At 41.8% G+C, this 15535-nt stretch overlaps 1 protein-coding gene across 3 annotated transcripts; it reads right to left on the reverse strand.

Annotated features, from left to right (window-relative positions):
* Positions 1-6: 6 nt before the first annotated feature.
* On the reverse strand, positions 7-15535 carry lmnb1 (lamin B1). Of its 3 annotated transcripts, none has more exons than XM_067258083.1 (12): positions 15521-15535; positions 14832-15221; positions 9447-9603; positions 8900-9025; positions 7646-7816; positions 7101-7226; positions 5862-6082; positions 5323-5551; positions 3447-3551; positions 3220-3339; positions 2340-2450; positions 7-1530 (listed from the first exon to the last, which is right to left on the reverse strand). In XM_067258083.1, exons 2-12 carry the CDS (start codon positions 15194-15196, stop codon positions 1489-1491), a joined length of 1773 nt encoding a protein of 590 aa, XP_067114184.1. In that variant the 5' UTR covers positions 15197-15221; positions 15521-15535; the 3' UTR covers positions 7-1488. The 3 variants fall into 3 exon arrangements, with proteins under 3 accessions (XP_067114184.1, XP_067114182.1, XP_067114183.1); XM_067258081.1 differs by lacking the exon at positions 15521-15535 and adding an exon at positions 15364-15492; XM_067258082.1 differs by lacking the exon at positions 15521-15535 and adding an exon at positions 15396-15447.

The following is a 15535-nucleotide window of genomic DNA, read 5'->3' on the forward strand; positions in this document are numbered from 1 at the left end:
TTCCTTCTACCTCTTCAATTATTGTACGGCTATCGTATAAGCAATATCATCAAACACTTCCAAACCCTAACATTGCCTCGTGTTATATTTTTTACAATTACAAGTCTTAAGTCCACAACATTTTTGCCAGACTTAACTCAGGACACACACCATGGCTTAAACAGAAATTATTTCTACCCAATTACTCTCTTATTTTCATGTTATAGCAGTGTAGAGGGCAGTGCCAACCACTTTATGATTATAAATGGTCTGTCATCTTCCCAGTTCCAATAGCAGATGATCTCTGATTTTGTGAACTTCAGAGATGGGCCTTGGCACAAGTCTGAGAAATAAGTGCCACCAGTACTGTCAGTAAGTTGAAGACAAAATACAGCATTGAAACTCTAAAACCTCAAAAGAACAACATTTGTTGTTTATTTTGTCATTAAAATATTGAGGTTACAGAAGAAAATGCATGCATGCCACCTTTACCATATGTAAATAATGGTAATTTTCAAAACCATGATCTGAAGAAATTAAGTAATCTATGCTTATGACCAACACCAATGACTACAAAAAGGTTCAATGGAGTATTGTTTCTGCAGAGGTACTTGGTATTTACCCAGCATGAAAACACATTTATTTATGTTGAGTTCCTCGAAGTCCACTTTGAATTTGTTTCCAATTGAGACAAAAGTATCCACCAAAATAGTTTGTACTCTTTCAGAAAAGTTATCGGAGCCAATGAGTTTTAATAGATTTAAGCAAAAAGCCATCTTGGTTTAGTCTCAATTGAGTGTTTTATTACATTCCTTATCTTGACAAATCAAGACAATGCACTAGCAATAGTGAATGGCCATGGTGTACTGACCAGAAAGTGGTAATCAAGAGGTTAGAAATTACTGTTCTCTGTGTGTGGAGGCGGGGAGGTATCGGAACTATTGAATCAATGAATTGAACCTTCATCTTGTAAGGAAACACAAATGTAGGCACATGGCAACTAGTTCTCAGTTGAATACTGATACCCCCACAATATGAAGAGTAAACCACAACAATTTGAGCAAATTGACTGTAACTACATGAGACAAGACACTACAATATTAAAAACGGTACATCCTATAAAGAGGCTTTTAAAATGTTTCATCTTTAAAAAGAGTACACATGTAAAACAAACAGTCACAGCACCTTGAGGAAAAGACTATTTTGCGAGCTGCCTTTCTTCACAGAGCTGTAAAAAGTTAAGCCAAAAACAAAAAAACATTCTAGACTGTAAAACAATTTGGTTTCGAAAAAAGCAAATCATGACATTGTGATGTCACAAAAATAAAATGTACCAAAAAAGCAGTTTTACAATCTTGGAGTCATAAAAACTAAGATCAGAAAAAAAGATTCTTACGGTTCTTATAATACACTAAAAAGGTACAAAAATAGTACTGTGGTAGTTTTGTTGGCAGCTAGAACTGGTTTAGAAGGAGTGGGAAGCTGGCTGAGTGTGTTGCTGGTGTGTGATTACATGATGGAGCAGCCCCTCTTGGTGGCACGCGGGTCTCCCTGAAAACAGGAATCAACACAGTTGAGATTTATTATGGGATACAGCAACACATTTAGTTTACAACTGGCCTGCCACTTGTACAAATACAACAATAACTTTTTTCCATTCTCATTGGTTTGTTGGCCAATTGTAAGGGATAACCAAGGAGGCACGATGACAACTCAGGCAGGATGCGCAGATAAGGATTTAGTACTCAACATAATGATAAAGACAAAGTAAAAAAAGGAAACAAAGCACAGACAGTCCTAAGTCTCATCAGCATGTCAACCTACTAGGATGTCTGAAACTGCTCCCCCCCCCCAAACAGATATGGCTGACCTAGCCCACTCTGCAAACAGGAGGCGTCACAACACCACCCCATACCAAAAAAGAACATTATTTTAACACTTCAACTACTTTTCTATTATCCAATAATGTAACACTGAATAACAATGCGTCAGGAATTCACCTCTCAAAAGACATTTCCTATAAATAAAAACCTAGGTAACTAGGGTAGAACTACTGCTGAAATCCAAAGTTAATAAAGCAATGTTATGTGTTATGATAAAACAAGAGTACATGTCATTTGTAATGTTATAACATGAAGAAATGTGTAAGGTGCAACTGGATGTTAACATGGGTAAAACTGTAACAAGGAAACAAGCAACAGGAAAGTGTATCACTGTGCGGATGAGTTGTCCGTCACAGCAAGCAAAGCTAACTTGGAGCTAGCTGTATGGAGCAAGGTTCTACTGGTTCACCAACTCTAGCTTATCGCTTTGAGAAATCAATGCAGTTTGCAGCAGGTTGTCCTCCCTGGCCCGCTTACCTGCTGATGGAAGAGGTCTTCCTCAATGACCTCCACTCCCTCGTCATCCTCTTCCTCGCCCGGCTCTTCCTCCATAGCTGTGTTGTATGTGGTGCTTCTCCTAGCTACTTCCTGTGGATAGTACAATATGCTGTGTTGGTGGATTATATTACTTCTACAAACTTGCTGGAGCTCTTTAATTGAACCTCAAGCTCTCTTAACCCTTGTGCTGCCTTCGGGTCACATGACCCAAAGGTTCATAACAAACCATCGTTGTGTTTACCCAATACAAAAACAAATAAAAATAATTTTATTTTAACCTTCGCAATGTGGGGGGTCTGAGACAGCCCAACGGTTAAAAGAAAATGCTTCACTTTGTTTTTGTATGCGGTAAAGTTGTCGCAATACGACGGTGGGTCACAATGACTGATGGGTCAGAATGACCCGAAGATAACACAAGGGTTAAGGTGTTCCATTCCTTCACAATCACTGATGTGAAATGTAGTTGAGATGCTCAGTTTATGAGAGTTCAGGAGGTATGAAAAGTAGAACCCAGACACCCTCTGGTGCCTCATGGAAGACACTGCAGCTTTTTTCCCCTCTCCCAGTCAGTGAACTACTGTACTTTTAGTAGCAGCCCCAACCTAGCAACATGGTGCCCACTCTCTGACTGTGTGATTGTCACTGTGCATCTGTCACACTTTTGTAATAGTCTTGGCATCAGCTTTGAAGGGGTTTCCCCATTTCTATGCATAACCTTAAATATCAGGGTTTCATTCAAAAGGTCATACATTGGTGAATAGGCAAAATATCAACCAGCCAATTGATAGTTTAGGTTTCTGCGGTGTGTGTAAGACTATGTATGCAAGTAGGAAGAGGTTCTGTGTGTTGAGGCTCCTACCTCTCCCTGAGGGTTGATCAGCACCACCTGGACATCCTCCCCAGTCCCCCAGGACGGCTGGGCCTTCCACACCAGGTCTGAGGGGGGGCTAGAGCTCACCCCGGCATTGGATGCCCACAGCTGAGACAAGGCCAAAGGAGACAAGTGTTAGGAAAAACTATTTGAGCAAAATGGGAAAAGACAATTGTGACACAATATTGTGCCTTGTACATTGCATGTAGTCTCACCGTGACTTTCAGGCCAGCCTTCAAAACATATTTCGGGGTGAACTTGTAGGTGGCAGAGGCCTCTCCAATGGTCCTGGTCAACTCATAACCCGCCATGGCTTGGTCCTGGAAAGAAAACAGTACATGGTATTATAGGAACAGTATATACATCATGCATCATTATTTTAGCAACTAAGTACTGTCGAACGCCCCTAAAGGAGCCTTCGTTTTGATGGACTTTGGAGAAACAATTTTTAGAGAAAAAAATAAATAAGAATAATGCTTATTAATGAAGTGTGCATTTGGCAAATGTGTTTGACTTTGTGCATACGTATATCCAAGTTGTGCATTAAAAAGTTGTAGATGCTTGCATACATATATAAAGGTTTAGCATTTTTCCGTGCATACATATACCAAGATTGGTGTTTAAGAGAAGTTTTGATCTCTAGCATACGCATGTGTTTTATTAGAAAGAATATGCATTGGCAAATGTTTTTTAAGAAAGTGCTTGCATGATGTTTTAAAGAATATTAAGAAATAGCTTGCAAATGTTTTGGAACCTTTTTTTTAACCTTTTTTGAATTTTAAATACATTGTAGATGTGCATCTTAAAATGGATATGTGGAATTGCTAATGTGTAGAAGTTTAAGGCAGAATGTTTCAGTATGACAGATGCAGAGGATGTAGTTAGGAAATGCTTGCATAGATAAAACCACATTTGACCTTTTGGAGAATACAGGAAACGTGTGTAATAGACAGATACCTGCGTCATGTATGGCCCAAAGTCTAGACAGGGCCATCCCGTATTGAAAGATATAAGAATGAAAGTTGGGGGTGAAAATACTTTCTCTGTACTTCTTGAGTCGAGCAGTCAAGGTTTTTTCTGAGCCTGTTTTTTTTGTTGTGTCCACCTGTGCCTGATTTAGCAAAGAGCTTCTTTTTGTCAGTTGTACTGACCATCTGTTACTTGCTGTTTTACTAGTGACCCAGGGTCCGTGTTTTCTTATTTTCTTTGTCGGCCTTAGTAAGGGAGGTTAGCTTCCTTTTTTATTTTATTTTTACACTTTTGTTTCTGTTCCAATAAAAATTTGAAAAGACAGTCGTTGCCCTACCGCCCATTTGTGCGCCCCTCGCTCGAGACCAAGAGATCCACTCAGCGCCCCACGCCTAGACTAAGGTGAGTTCCCCGGGAATCGCGACCAGTCATTTAGGCATGGATACTACCCAGCTGGTGTTTACGCAAAACAGGGTCTTGAAGTGTTCGTCTGTTCAGACACATATACTCTCTCAATAGGTGCAGTGTTGCGTCTCACAGATAAACTAACGGGGGGAATAAGGGCGGGCGAGAGCCCTTGAACGTTTTTTTGTTATCGGGTGGGAAGGGCGTTAACCGGGAGGGAAACGTAGCCAAGGAATAAGTGATCGATAAACTATGATGTGTTGCCCAAAAAAGGGCCTATAAACATTTGCTGCTAAAAAAGATCTCGAGGTTGTGTTTGGAGGCCCGGTGAACGTCTGACATCGTGGTTTGGTTGGGTGCGGAGATTCCTTCCCAAGAGGGAGCCTCCGACTAACTCGTAGCCAAGCGTGTGTTCTCCGCACACGTAGCCTATGCAAATTCGTGAGACCCCGGGCGTGAGTTGGGTGGCGTAGCGAGGCGTAACAATATATACATCTATATATAGATAGAATTGCGGGGGATCAGCACCCTGGTCAGCGCCCTCGAGTCCCCACACGATCGTTCGACAGTACAAAAAAAAGTCACGTAAGCACAACATGCTCATGTACAACACAATCTGTACAAGATACACTAAAAACTCAACCCAGACATTTGGCCACTGCCAATCGACAGTTACGCCCAAGCCAGACCCCTCACAAGTGCCCTGGTGTGCCTCACCTCATCGCCGGTGTTATGCAGCCTGATGAACTTCCCATCAGTGTCTAGCTCGTCCACACACACAGCCCCAGTGGCAGAGGCTGAGTGGGAGATGGAAACTGAGCTGCTTGCCTCGCGCTCCTCCACGTCCACACGCTTTCTCTTGCCCCGTGCCGTGCGTATGCTGCGGCTGCTGGAGGATGCCCGGGAGACGGTCACCCGGGACGATGGGCTGGGGGACAACTGCAGTCTGGGGAGTTGGGAGGGGGTGGTGAAGGTCAAGTGGATGTTAGATACACATTGGGATGTTCTCAATCAGTCACTCTGCAAAGTTGTGTGTGCGTGTTTCCAAGTCTGTCCACAGTGCCTCCATCCCTACTCTGTAACTTCCTGTAGGCAATGGGTTATGTCTATGTGCCTGCTCCTGCCTCTACAAACTCCAACCTTTCGTAAGCAGCCTCTTCTACGCATTGTGCATGTCTTATTTCCCTCCCATCCACGCCTGCTCCAGTTGCTTCCTATATGCATTGGCCCGTGTGGGGTGTGTTCAATCTCCTCACCTCTCCTCCTCGCCCTCCAATAGCTTGCGGTAGGCGTTTATCTCCATGTCCAGCGCTAGCTTGACATCCAGGAGCTGCTCGTAGTCATCCAGCTGCTGCTGCATCTTGGCGCGGATCTCTGCGATCTCCCGTTCCTTCTCGCCCAGCATGCGGCGACCAGCGTCCTTCTCCTGAGCAAGCGCCGCCTCCAGCTCCCCAATGCGATCCTGCCAGCCACGTGTCTATAAAAAAGGATTGGGGGGGGGGGGAGGGACGTCAGCCTTCTAAATCTTCCTTCTAGAACTGGGATGGGATGTTTTGATGCTAAAGAACTACACAGTTTGAAGATATGCATTTGCTTTTGATCCAAATGTATATTCATCTAAGAACTCTTTTTACTTTCCCATTAGTATCTCTCCTGGGGCAAGTCAGAACTTGCTGGTGACCACTTACGACACTCACAACTTGTAAATAGTACCTAGTCAGTTCTGTTATTACATTAACCATTATTTTAAATAATATCGTTTTGGTTAATGTGACACGGTGCTAACAAATGGTTAACTATAAAAATAACGTGTATAATGTCTACAGGGTATCTGCAGGTTTAGGACAGTTGGATTTAAGACTTTAATACCATGCAGTGAAATTTAAGACCATTTTGAAAATGTATTTTTGTATACAAGTCTGAGTAGCTGACTAAACATTAGGCAGTGACTGCACTGAAAGCTTTGATCCCCATTGTAAGAAAATTGTAAAACTCGGAACTAAGTTTACACCGGAACCCACGTCACAACGCTGTGCAATGTGGACTTACGAAAAGGGTGCATAAAAGGCTCGATCTCTGCAAAAGAGCCTGAGAAGACGATTTCAAAAAAGAAATGAGTGAAAATATTCGTCTCAGTTGCATTTTTAAGGCAAGGACTTTTTTACATTACGGAATTTAAGACTAAGGATCCGCGGACAAACTGGCCTAGTAGTATCATTAGTTATTATGCCATTACAGGCTACAAAGCAATGCCCCCAATCTCAGTTTTGATTGACTTTCCTGACAATCAGCATGGAATAGCTCCCCCATTGTGGTTGACACACATTAGTCTGAAACATTCAAAGCAGTGACCACACAAATGAGAATATCTGCTCCACATGACTTCATACAGAATTCTTTGAAAACCATAATTTATTTCCTAACCCCGTCATTGTCACCATTTTACCAAACTTGTGTCTACATTTACCCAGTGGTGTATGTCGGCAGGCCATTACCTCTTTCTGCAGGCTAGCCAGCTGCGCAGCCAGGCTCTCCATGCGCAGGGACGACTCCCTCAGCTCCTCACGGGCCATGCTGGCCGACGAGCTGTTCATCTCCGATGACAGGCGCACGTTCTCCAACTGATCCATTTAGACAGAAAAACAAAGATGGGTGGAGTTGGGAGAGATATAAACCAGGGTCAAACAAGATATTTTCGACACCTTTCGATGAGGAAGTGATTCTGATGGGTGAAGGGCGGCTTCTGGCCAGACAAAGGAGAAGTCTTCAAAGACAGTGTTTGTACATTGCCTTCCTTCATTTTTTGCTGAACATTTTGTTAAGTTGCTCAAATCTATACACACACACAATGAATGCAACCATTGACAACAGTGTCAAGTTAATTCTTCCACTCAATGTTGGCTTAAAGTTACTTCTAAAGAGAACAGTCTACCACACTTAAAATGACAGGCGTCTGCACTTGTTTGTTCAAGCTGCATGTATACGTGCACAGGCTTTTCACAGCTTGGGTGTGCGGTTTTGATAACATCGGTCCCCTCACCTTGGCTACGTAGGTGCTCTCCATCTCGTCCTTGTAGAGCTTGACCTGCTCGTCATGTTGGGCTCTCATCTCGGTGAGGGCCTGGGATAGCTTGAACTCGAACTCCATCTGGCGCCCGGAGTCCACCTCCACCAGACGAGTCTCATGCCTACGCCGCGTGTCCTTGATCTCCTGGAGCACAGCAGACAGAAGGGTCTGGGGTTAAACCACTCACTAGTGGTACAAAGTTGAGGAACTGGAACAAAGAACGTATGGCAAGGTGTATAAATCCCTGAATACGAACGTCCACTGTTGAACGGAGGTGATTTGATGAGGATGCATGCATGCTTAGGACGGAACAAAAGGCAAAACATTTATTGGAGAATGAGGTGCACATTTCAGAAACGACACACTTCTTTTAGCTAGGATTTAAGTTGTGTGATGAAGGCAGCGTCTACAGACTACACCACAGGAAGTGTGTTTTACCATCACCAAGGCAACTTTTGGCCTAGCCAAATAAATCATAAATAATTCAGCTGATTTGATGTAAGTCCCTTTATAAAATGTTCACATAACAATGACCTAATAATTTGGAAAATACTTAACATTCGCAATAGTTGTGACTGCGTTCACGCATACAATTATTGTGGACCAATCAATCAACCGAGCAATAGAGAGCTGCTAGTCACAGCTAAAAATCGAATACAATCACAACACACAACCTTGCACAAAAACAACAAATGTGACTTATTGGCATGGGAATGTCACACGACCCAACAACAAATGGCTCACAGCCAGACAAGTGTCACAGCATGATGGAGGAAGCGAGACAGTCTACTGTGGTGGTGATGGTTTCAGGTCAGCAAGTGCAGTCATTCAGTCAGGGCACCCATCAATAGACATAATCAGATAAGCTACCCTACGAACAATGGGAGTCTGCCCCCGGGGGAGGGGCACAGGTCACCCCATCACCATCATATCAACGGAGGCAGCCCATAATCTGAAGTCTGTAAATGTCAGCATGAGAAGGTCCTGGACCTAAAAGGTGATGCATCTGTCCAGTCTATCGTAAGCCTTACACACTAGAGGGCTACCGATGTACTGAGCCATGCAAGGACTAGCTGAGGTAAATAACACTACATTATGTTTGTAGTATTACGCAACTGACTGATATTATACAGTATACTAAATGACAAGCTAGACTGGCTGAATTAAACTAGTTTGCGTTGACATCACAGTAATCAAAGTGAATTTGTGAAGGTCGGGGAAATGTACCTCCTGGAACATATTCTTGCGGAACTCAAGCTCCTCAGACATGCTCTGGCAGCGGTTCTCCAGGTCCACGCGGAGCAGCGTCTCATCGCCCAGCTGCTTCTTTGCTGAGGTCAGACCAGCATCCAGCTGTGGAACCAAAACAAGGCAAGCTCAGAAGATGCGTAGCCCTGGTTTTACATGATGAAGCCAAGGTACGGTAGCATTTGTTTATTTTAATCTGGATTATTATGAAGATGAATCTACCGGTGAGTCAATATTATAATATCTTCATATTTTCATCTCCTTAGACAGATGATCATTTAAGGATTTAGATATGAATGTAGTTAGTGAATGGATGGATGAAGCTAGATTGCCCTCTACTGGTAACTCAAAACCTATGCATGCTCGAAAATGTGCTTTTCACAACACAATCTGAAAACATCTTTAAGCATTACTGCATGGGAATCACATAACACCCAGATCAACATATTTTCTAAGCAGTCATTAAGTCTTTAAAAGTCTGCGCCTCGGGTGATAACTGCCAGTCCAATAATGTTGCCATTCTCACCTCCTGGATGTGTCCCTGCAGGTCGGCCAGGCTGGCCTCCAGGGCCCTCTTCTCGGAAAGAGCAGTGGCCAGCACGGCCTCCTTGGTGTTGACCTGGGCCTCCAGGTCCTTCAGCCTGGCCTGGGCTCCAGCCGCCTCAGAGTCCTTTTTTGCATAGCTACAGGGAGAGGAGGCAAAGGAACAGGACTTGGTACTGACTGTAGAAGCCATGCTGTTTATATGTGTATTTATGATGTAGAATGTGGTGGTGGTGGTGGTAAGGCTTAGGTTGGAGATTTAAGGGGTTTTAAAGGGTGGTGGGGGTGCCTGTTGTGAACGTCTGAGAAGTCACCTGCTACTTGTAGGAGGGGGGTGTTTGTGTAGTGATATCATATCTGATCTACACTATTATACAAAGGAAGTCCAGTCAAATAAGGAACATTTATGCATACTTGTGAAGTTTGTGCCATTGTTGGTAACATGGTAAAGATGTAATGCCACAGAACTAATTATTTTCAGTATGTACATTGTAATAGTTTGTTTAAAAATGCCTCCCACTGGCTTTTAGACCTAAAATCCGACCAGAAGTTTAACATCCCTTCAATACATAGTTTAAAAAAAACAACATCACCAACCATAAGTCCTTTTAAACATCTGGACATTCCCTGTAATAATTTAACAGCTAGTGTCATTAGTCTGCATTTCCCATAAATTCAAGTCACTGCTCTGTGGGGTATGGGGGGGAAACAGGATATGACTTTTTTGTTGGGTGTTTTGAAGAGGCTCATCCCTGGTGAGGGTCCAGATGAGACTTTCCTCTGTACCATGGCCGACACAGAACACAGTGATGCCATACGTTTCCCTGGCTAGGAAGAGTAAAAGCGTGAACATTGTCAATGCAATTAAAATGAGTGCATTCAGAAGGTTTAGGTGGCAATTATAGGTTTAATTTCATCAGTCAACGAACATTGAAATTAAGATAATATATTCATATTTGAATGCATATTTATGAAAGACAACTGGTTCCCGCAACTGTCAAAGTTCATCATAAATTTATTTGTGTGAGAATGTGTTTTCATGCTGCCAGGTCAGGGGGTCAACCGGTATGGCCTTGGTATGGTCTGTGTCCATTTCAGTTTGTTCGTGTTCAATCATACATGCATGTCTGCATATTATGTTATGGGAACTGTGCAAAAAGACTGAAAGCATGATTGAGCAATTGAAAACAGTGGTTCTCATCATATGGAGCGAGCAAAATGTTACCATTGGTAACATAGCTGGTGTTGGGAGATATACAAAGTTTACTTTTTACAAGTGTATCTTCATTTCATATAGTAGCGCACCTGATTTTCAACCACACTCTGAACAGTAATACTTTAATATATGTTGCACAACTTTGTGTTAACTTTACGTACACCGCCGCTGCTTTTGAAATGAATAGCTTTTAAGTTCTTCATTGGGATGCCCCTTCTTGACTGCAAAGCAAATACTTTTTTCCAGATTTGTACATGTACATTTGTACATTTAGTCATTTAGCAGACACTCTTATCCAGAGCGACTTACAGTAAGTACAGGGACATTCCCCCGAGGCAAGTAGGGTGAAGTGCCTTGCCCAAGGACACAACGTCAGTTGGCATGACCGGGAATCGAACTGGCAACCTTCGGATTACTAGCCCGACTCCCTCACCGCTCAGCCATCTGACTCCTCAGATTTGCTTGGGAGCACGAGGTATGGTTGAGTTGTAGTGGTGCCTAGGGCGAGCACAGTATGTGTGGAATGCATAGAGAATGTCTTCTATTTCACACACAGTTGCAAGAAACATGGGGGAAGGAAAAGGTATTGAACCTGCAAGCTGCCATGTCCAAGAATTCTAATGATGGGAAAAAATGACAACCTTTTCAGTTTCATGAGTTGAAAATCATACTGTGTCAAGAACATGTTTCCTTGTAAGTAGGGCTGCAACAACGAATCGATTAAAATCGATTATTAAAAGCGTTGGCAACGAATTTCATTATCGATTCGTTGTGTCGCGCAATTATTACGCCACTCAATATGTCGCGGAGATGTTTGAGTATAAAAAAAAAAAGTTTCGTTGAGCGCGGAGCGGAGGTAGAGGAAAGGCCATCGGAGAGACGTTGTTGAGTAACGTTGTTCTGAAACACATGGCGGAGGCAGAGAAATCAGTACGACCCAAGTCATCCAAGGTGTGGGAGCATTTCACACTAAATACATCGAAACAGTGTGTTAATTGACCGAGGTGAAGTTAGTTTCATGTTCGACATTCGTCTCACATTCGGAACACGCTACTTTGCAGCATCGCGTTAGGGACCGGGTGAAAACCCATACAATTTTGAAAAAAAACATTTGGAATATAAAACCTCAAACAGACACCAGAGTATCTTAACAATGTCTGGTATACTTCCACAGCCTTTACTTTTTCAATGAAGTTTCAAATAAAATGATAGAAAATCACTAATCTTTGAAAATAGCTTAATCCTCGCAAATCTTAACTTTTTTCAAAATTGTGTCAAAAAGTCTTAAATATACACCAGATTATTCTAATAAGTCTGGCCTACATCCACAACCTTTCAATTACATTTTAAACAAAACTCAAATAAATTGCTCATCTTGGAAAATAGCATTAAATCCACGCTAATATTAATAACTTTTTCAAAATTGTGTGCCTGTTTGTGCACATTCTGAAGATTTTTTGCACTGTGAATTTGCACTCTCCGTTCTGCTTTTGAATAAAGGGTTGGAAATTAATGCTTTTTTGTTTAATTATCCGATTCATCTATTAATCGAAAAATGAATTGACAGATTAATCGATTATTAAAATAATCGTTAGTTGCAGCCCTACTTGTAAGCACACTCGGATGGTAACATATTTCACAACCTTCACTTCCTTGGTGAATCTAAATTACTTAGCAGAGTATTTCAAACTATGTCACAGTCAAAACATACCGATGGTGAGAATCATGTAACACCAGGAAAAAAGTGACAAACAAAAAGGAATCGGTATAGAAAGAAGGCGACCAATGCAACAGGTTTTTAGGCACATGCAGCTACTAGCCGAACTCCCATTGTAGACAAAAGACCATTTTCTGTTGGAAACTGGTTGAACAGCTGCCTCATCTTGAGAAAACTGTACACAACAGTGACATCTTGCAGCTGCCTTGTAACTCTGCTGTGAAAAGCCTCTTTGCTTCAGGTCGTCCCAACTCCCACTTGCCTTACTAACTGTCCCCAACTCATCAATCTATACATGATACTCTTCTGTGAACATAGTAGGGCAGCCTAGCAAGCAATATCAAACCTAGCAGCACCATATCACTTGAACTATGTGCAACAATTGCATTAACACCCATGTCAACTTGCTTAACAAGAACTGAAAAAGAATGGTGTATCTGAGTCACTCAAAGATTCCATGATGGACCTACAATTTACTGAGGTTCGTAAACAACTCTACATTCACATTTCATTCAAACAAACAGGTTTCCCAAATTTTCATCGTTTTAAGCATTCTGCCATTCAAGAGGTTTTCCTATCTGTTAAGAAAACCGCCTCCAAAATATTGACTTAGAAGTAGTTAGTCGTCCGACAAGAAACCATTTAGGGTCAGTGGAGCACATGTTTTGGTAATGGCTGGAGTAGTTCCAAATAAAAAGCCACCTGTTTGGTTGAATCTCACAACAGGTGTAGAGTGTGTGCTTTAGTCAATCAAACTGCTTACTACAATCTTCCTCAATCATGTTGGTCAAGTTAGGTACTTCACATTAGAGGCAATATCCACTAATCCACTATTCACAGACTAGCCCGCAACATGTAGAGGGGGGAAATAAACTGGTCCATTAGAAAACATTCACCTACGCCAATTGAAAATGTTTGTAAGTTACCAATATGTAGGAAACTCACAAGGAAAGTGGTTACCCTAAAGTAAGTTCAAAGTTAGAAGTACTCCATGTCCCAAAGATAAACATATGCATAGCTGTGCAAAGCCACTAGATCACTTGCATGTGAGCAAATCATTCCACTTAACAGATGTTTTGAGACACCATTAGACCAAGATGTTCTGTCCTTGTGCTTTTGTGTGTGAAACAACTGCGTACATCTTGGTGACAAAAGGTAAAAAAACTGTTCATTTTACACGATGACTGGTAAACATTCACCAGCCTACTAATATATACAACTAGAAACTTTAAATCTGAAGCAGGCAGGAGGCATTGGCCGAGAAACAGACTTAACTTCAAAATATGTTATTGACCATGTATGTATCAGACACTACATGAGGATAGAAATGTATGGATACTACTGCTAAAATCTAAATCAGAAAAAGACATGTGAATGGCCAATACAATATGTACCTAAAATGAAGTTAAAACAGTCCATTCATCTGCTTGGTGATGTCCCATGAACACCTTATCTGTATTGTATAATTCAAGTAAAAATGCTAAATGAAGCTTGAGTGCAGTCTTTCATAAACCTAATGTTTCATTCAATTAATCTACCCATCTCTGATTTGAAACATAAAGAGTCGGAGGGTAGAGTGAGTCCTAAAGTTTGGGATTAGTAAGTGGCTTTTAGGAACGGCAGAGCATTTATAAACTTAACTTCATTCCAGTCTTCCGCTGCCGACTATGACTGAAATATTTGACAGCTCTGGGGCCGAGTAAAAACAGAATTCCTTGACTTACTTACAGGAAATTTGGAGTTAACTGACCAAGCCCAAATACATTGCGCTACCTCAAACAAAAAGAACGCATTGTAAAGAAAAAACTCATGAGGTTGGTAATCACTACCATTTCTTATATTGCTTAAATTATAAATGTTTTAATCGAAAGCACAATCTAAAGTTGGAATGAGAACGGCTATGCATAAAAGTAGTGACTATGAGCAATGGATGAGTCTACTACTCAAACTAGCTCAACTTGCAGTGACGTTATAAAATCCATTCAACGGTCAAGAATTAAGGTGGGCGCCCCTCCCCCATACTATCAAAATAGGTGTGGCTCTTGGAAAAGTCAGTCTCACGAAAGCTTTTATTTCGCTACCTATAAACAACTCTGTGACCGAATCTAAATATTTAAATTGAAATGTACATGGAAGAGTTGACATGTACTTGAAAAAAGTACATGTCTCGAAAACCCATCTAGATCCCAACATTCTTTGTACATTTACTATGTATATATGTTCTGCTCCACACACTTGATTTGGCGCTTTGGTCGTTTACAATGTTACTAGTCACTGGACTTGCGCGAAAAACTACAATTTAATCACATACAATTCGACACCGCCGTCACTCCGAAGTTGCATCAATCGGATACAAATATTGCAATTCCTATATCAAGGCACTAATATCAACTGGCAAATACACGTGTTTTAAAATAAATTATGCAGTGACTTACTTATGCAGTAACTGCTCATGTTCGGATTTGATCTTTCCCAATTCAATCTGAAGCCTCGCGCGTTCTTTAGCGGTGTCATCAAGAGATCTTCTGGCGTCTGCGAGCTCGGTTTCATACAGTGATTTTAACCCAGTAAGCTCCCTGCTTCTTACTTCTTCCTTCTCAGAAACTTGGAGGTGAAGAACACTGTTTTCTGACTCGAGACTCCGGACTTTATCGATGTAGACTGCAAGACGGTCGTTCAAATTGCATAATTCCTCTTTCTCTTGCAACCTGGATATCCTCGTGGGGCTCAACGGAGTGCTACCGGCAGTAGAGCGGGTGCTTATTCTCTGGCCGGCCGGAGTTGAAGTTACGGTCGCCATTGTAAAGCAGAAAGGCTAATTAAAACTGGAAAAACAAATGGACAATTTAGATAGAGGTTAAAATGATATACAGAATCGGGTAACCTGTAAAATGCATATATAGGCCTTTTACGTGCGAAAAATGACCGACACATGCGCCAAATTTGGTTAGCTGAAAGATAGCCTACATGTGAAATACACGTATCAGGATTCAGCTAACCTAGACAGAGGTTACAAAAGCTGCCTGTCTCCAACAGGCGCAAGTAAACATAAAATAATATTATGCCAAGCAGTGGAATAGGATAAAAAGGCAATAAAGCTACAAAGCGCATGCATGTATCTTACTTTGTCTCAACCGAA

Source organism: Osmerus mordax, chromosome 20 (assembly GCF_038355195.1).
Source record: "Osmerus mordax isolate fOsmMor3 chromosome 20, fOsmMor3.pri, whole genome shotgun sequence".
NCBI classification, from domain to species: Eukaryota; Metazoa; Chordata; class Actinopteri; order Osmeriformes; family Osmeridae; genus Osmerus; species Osmerus mordax.

Coding starts and splice junctions, on each gene's coding strand:
- lmnb1 (XM_067258083.1), bottom strand. CDS start 15,196: ATGGCGACCGTAACTTCAACTCCGGCCGGCCAGAGAATAAGCACCCGC. Junction 7,817..8,899: donor GCAAGAATATGTTCCAGGAG/GTACATTTCCCC, acceptor GCTGTGCTCCAG/GAGATCAAGGACACGCGGCG. Junction 6,083..7,100: donor TGGCTAGCCTGCAGAAAGAG/GTAATGGCCTGC, acceptor CCTTTTTTATAG/ACACGTGGCTGGCAGGATCG.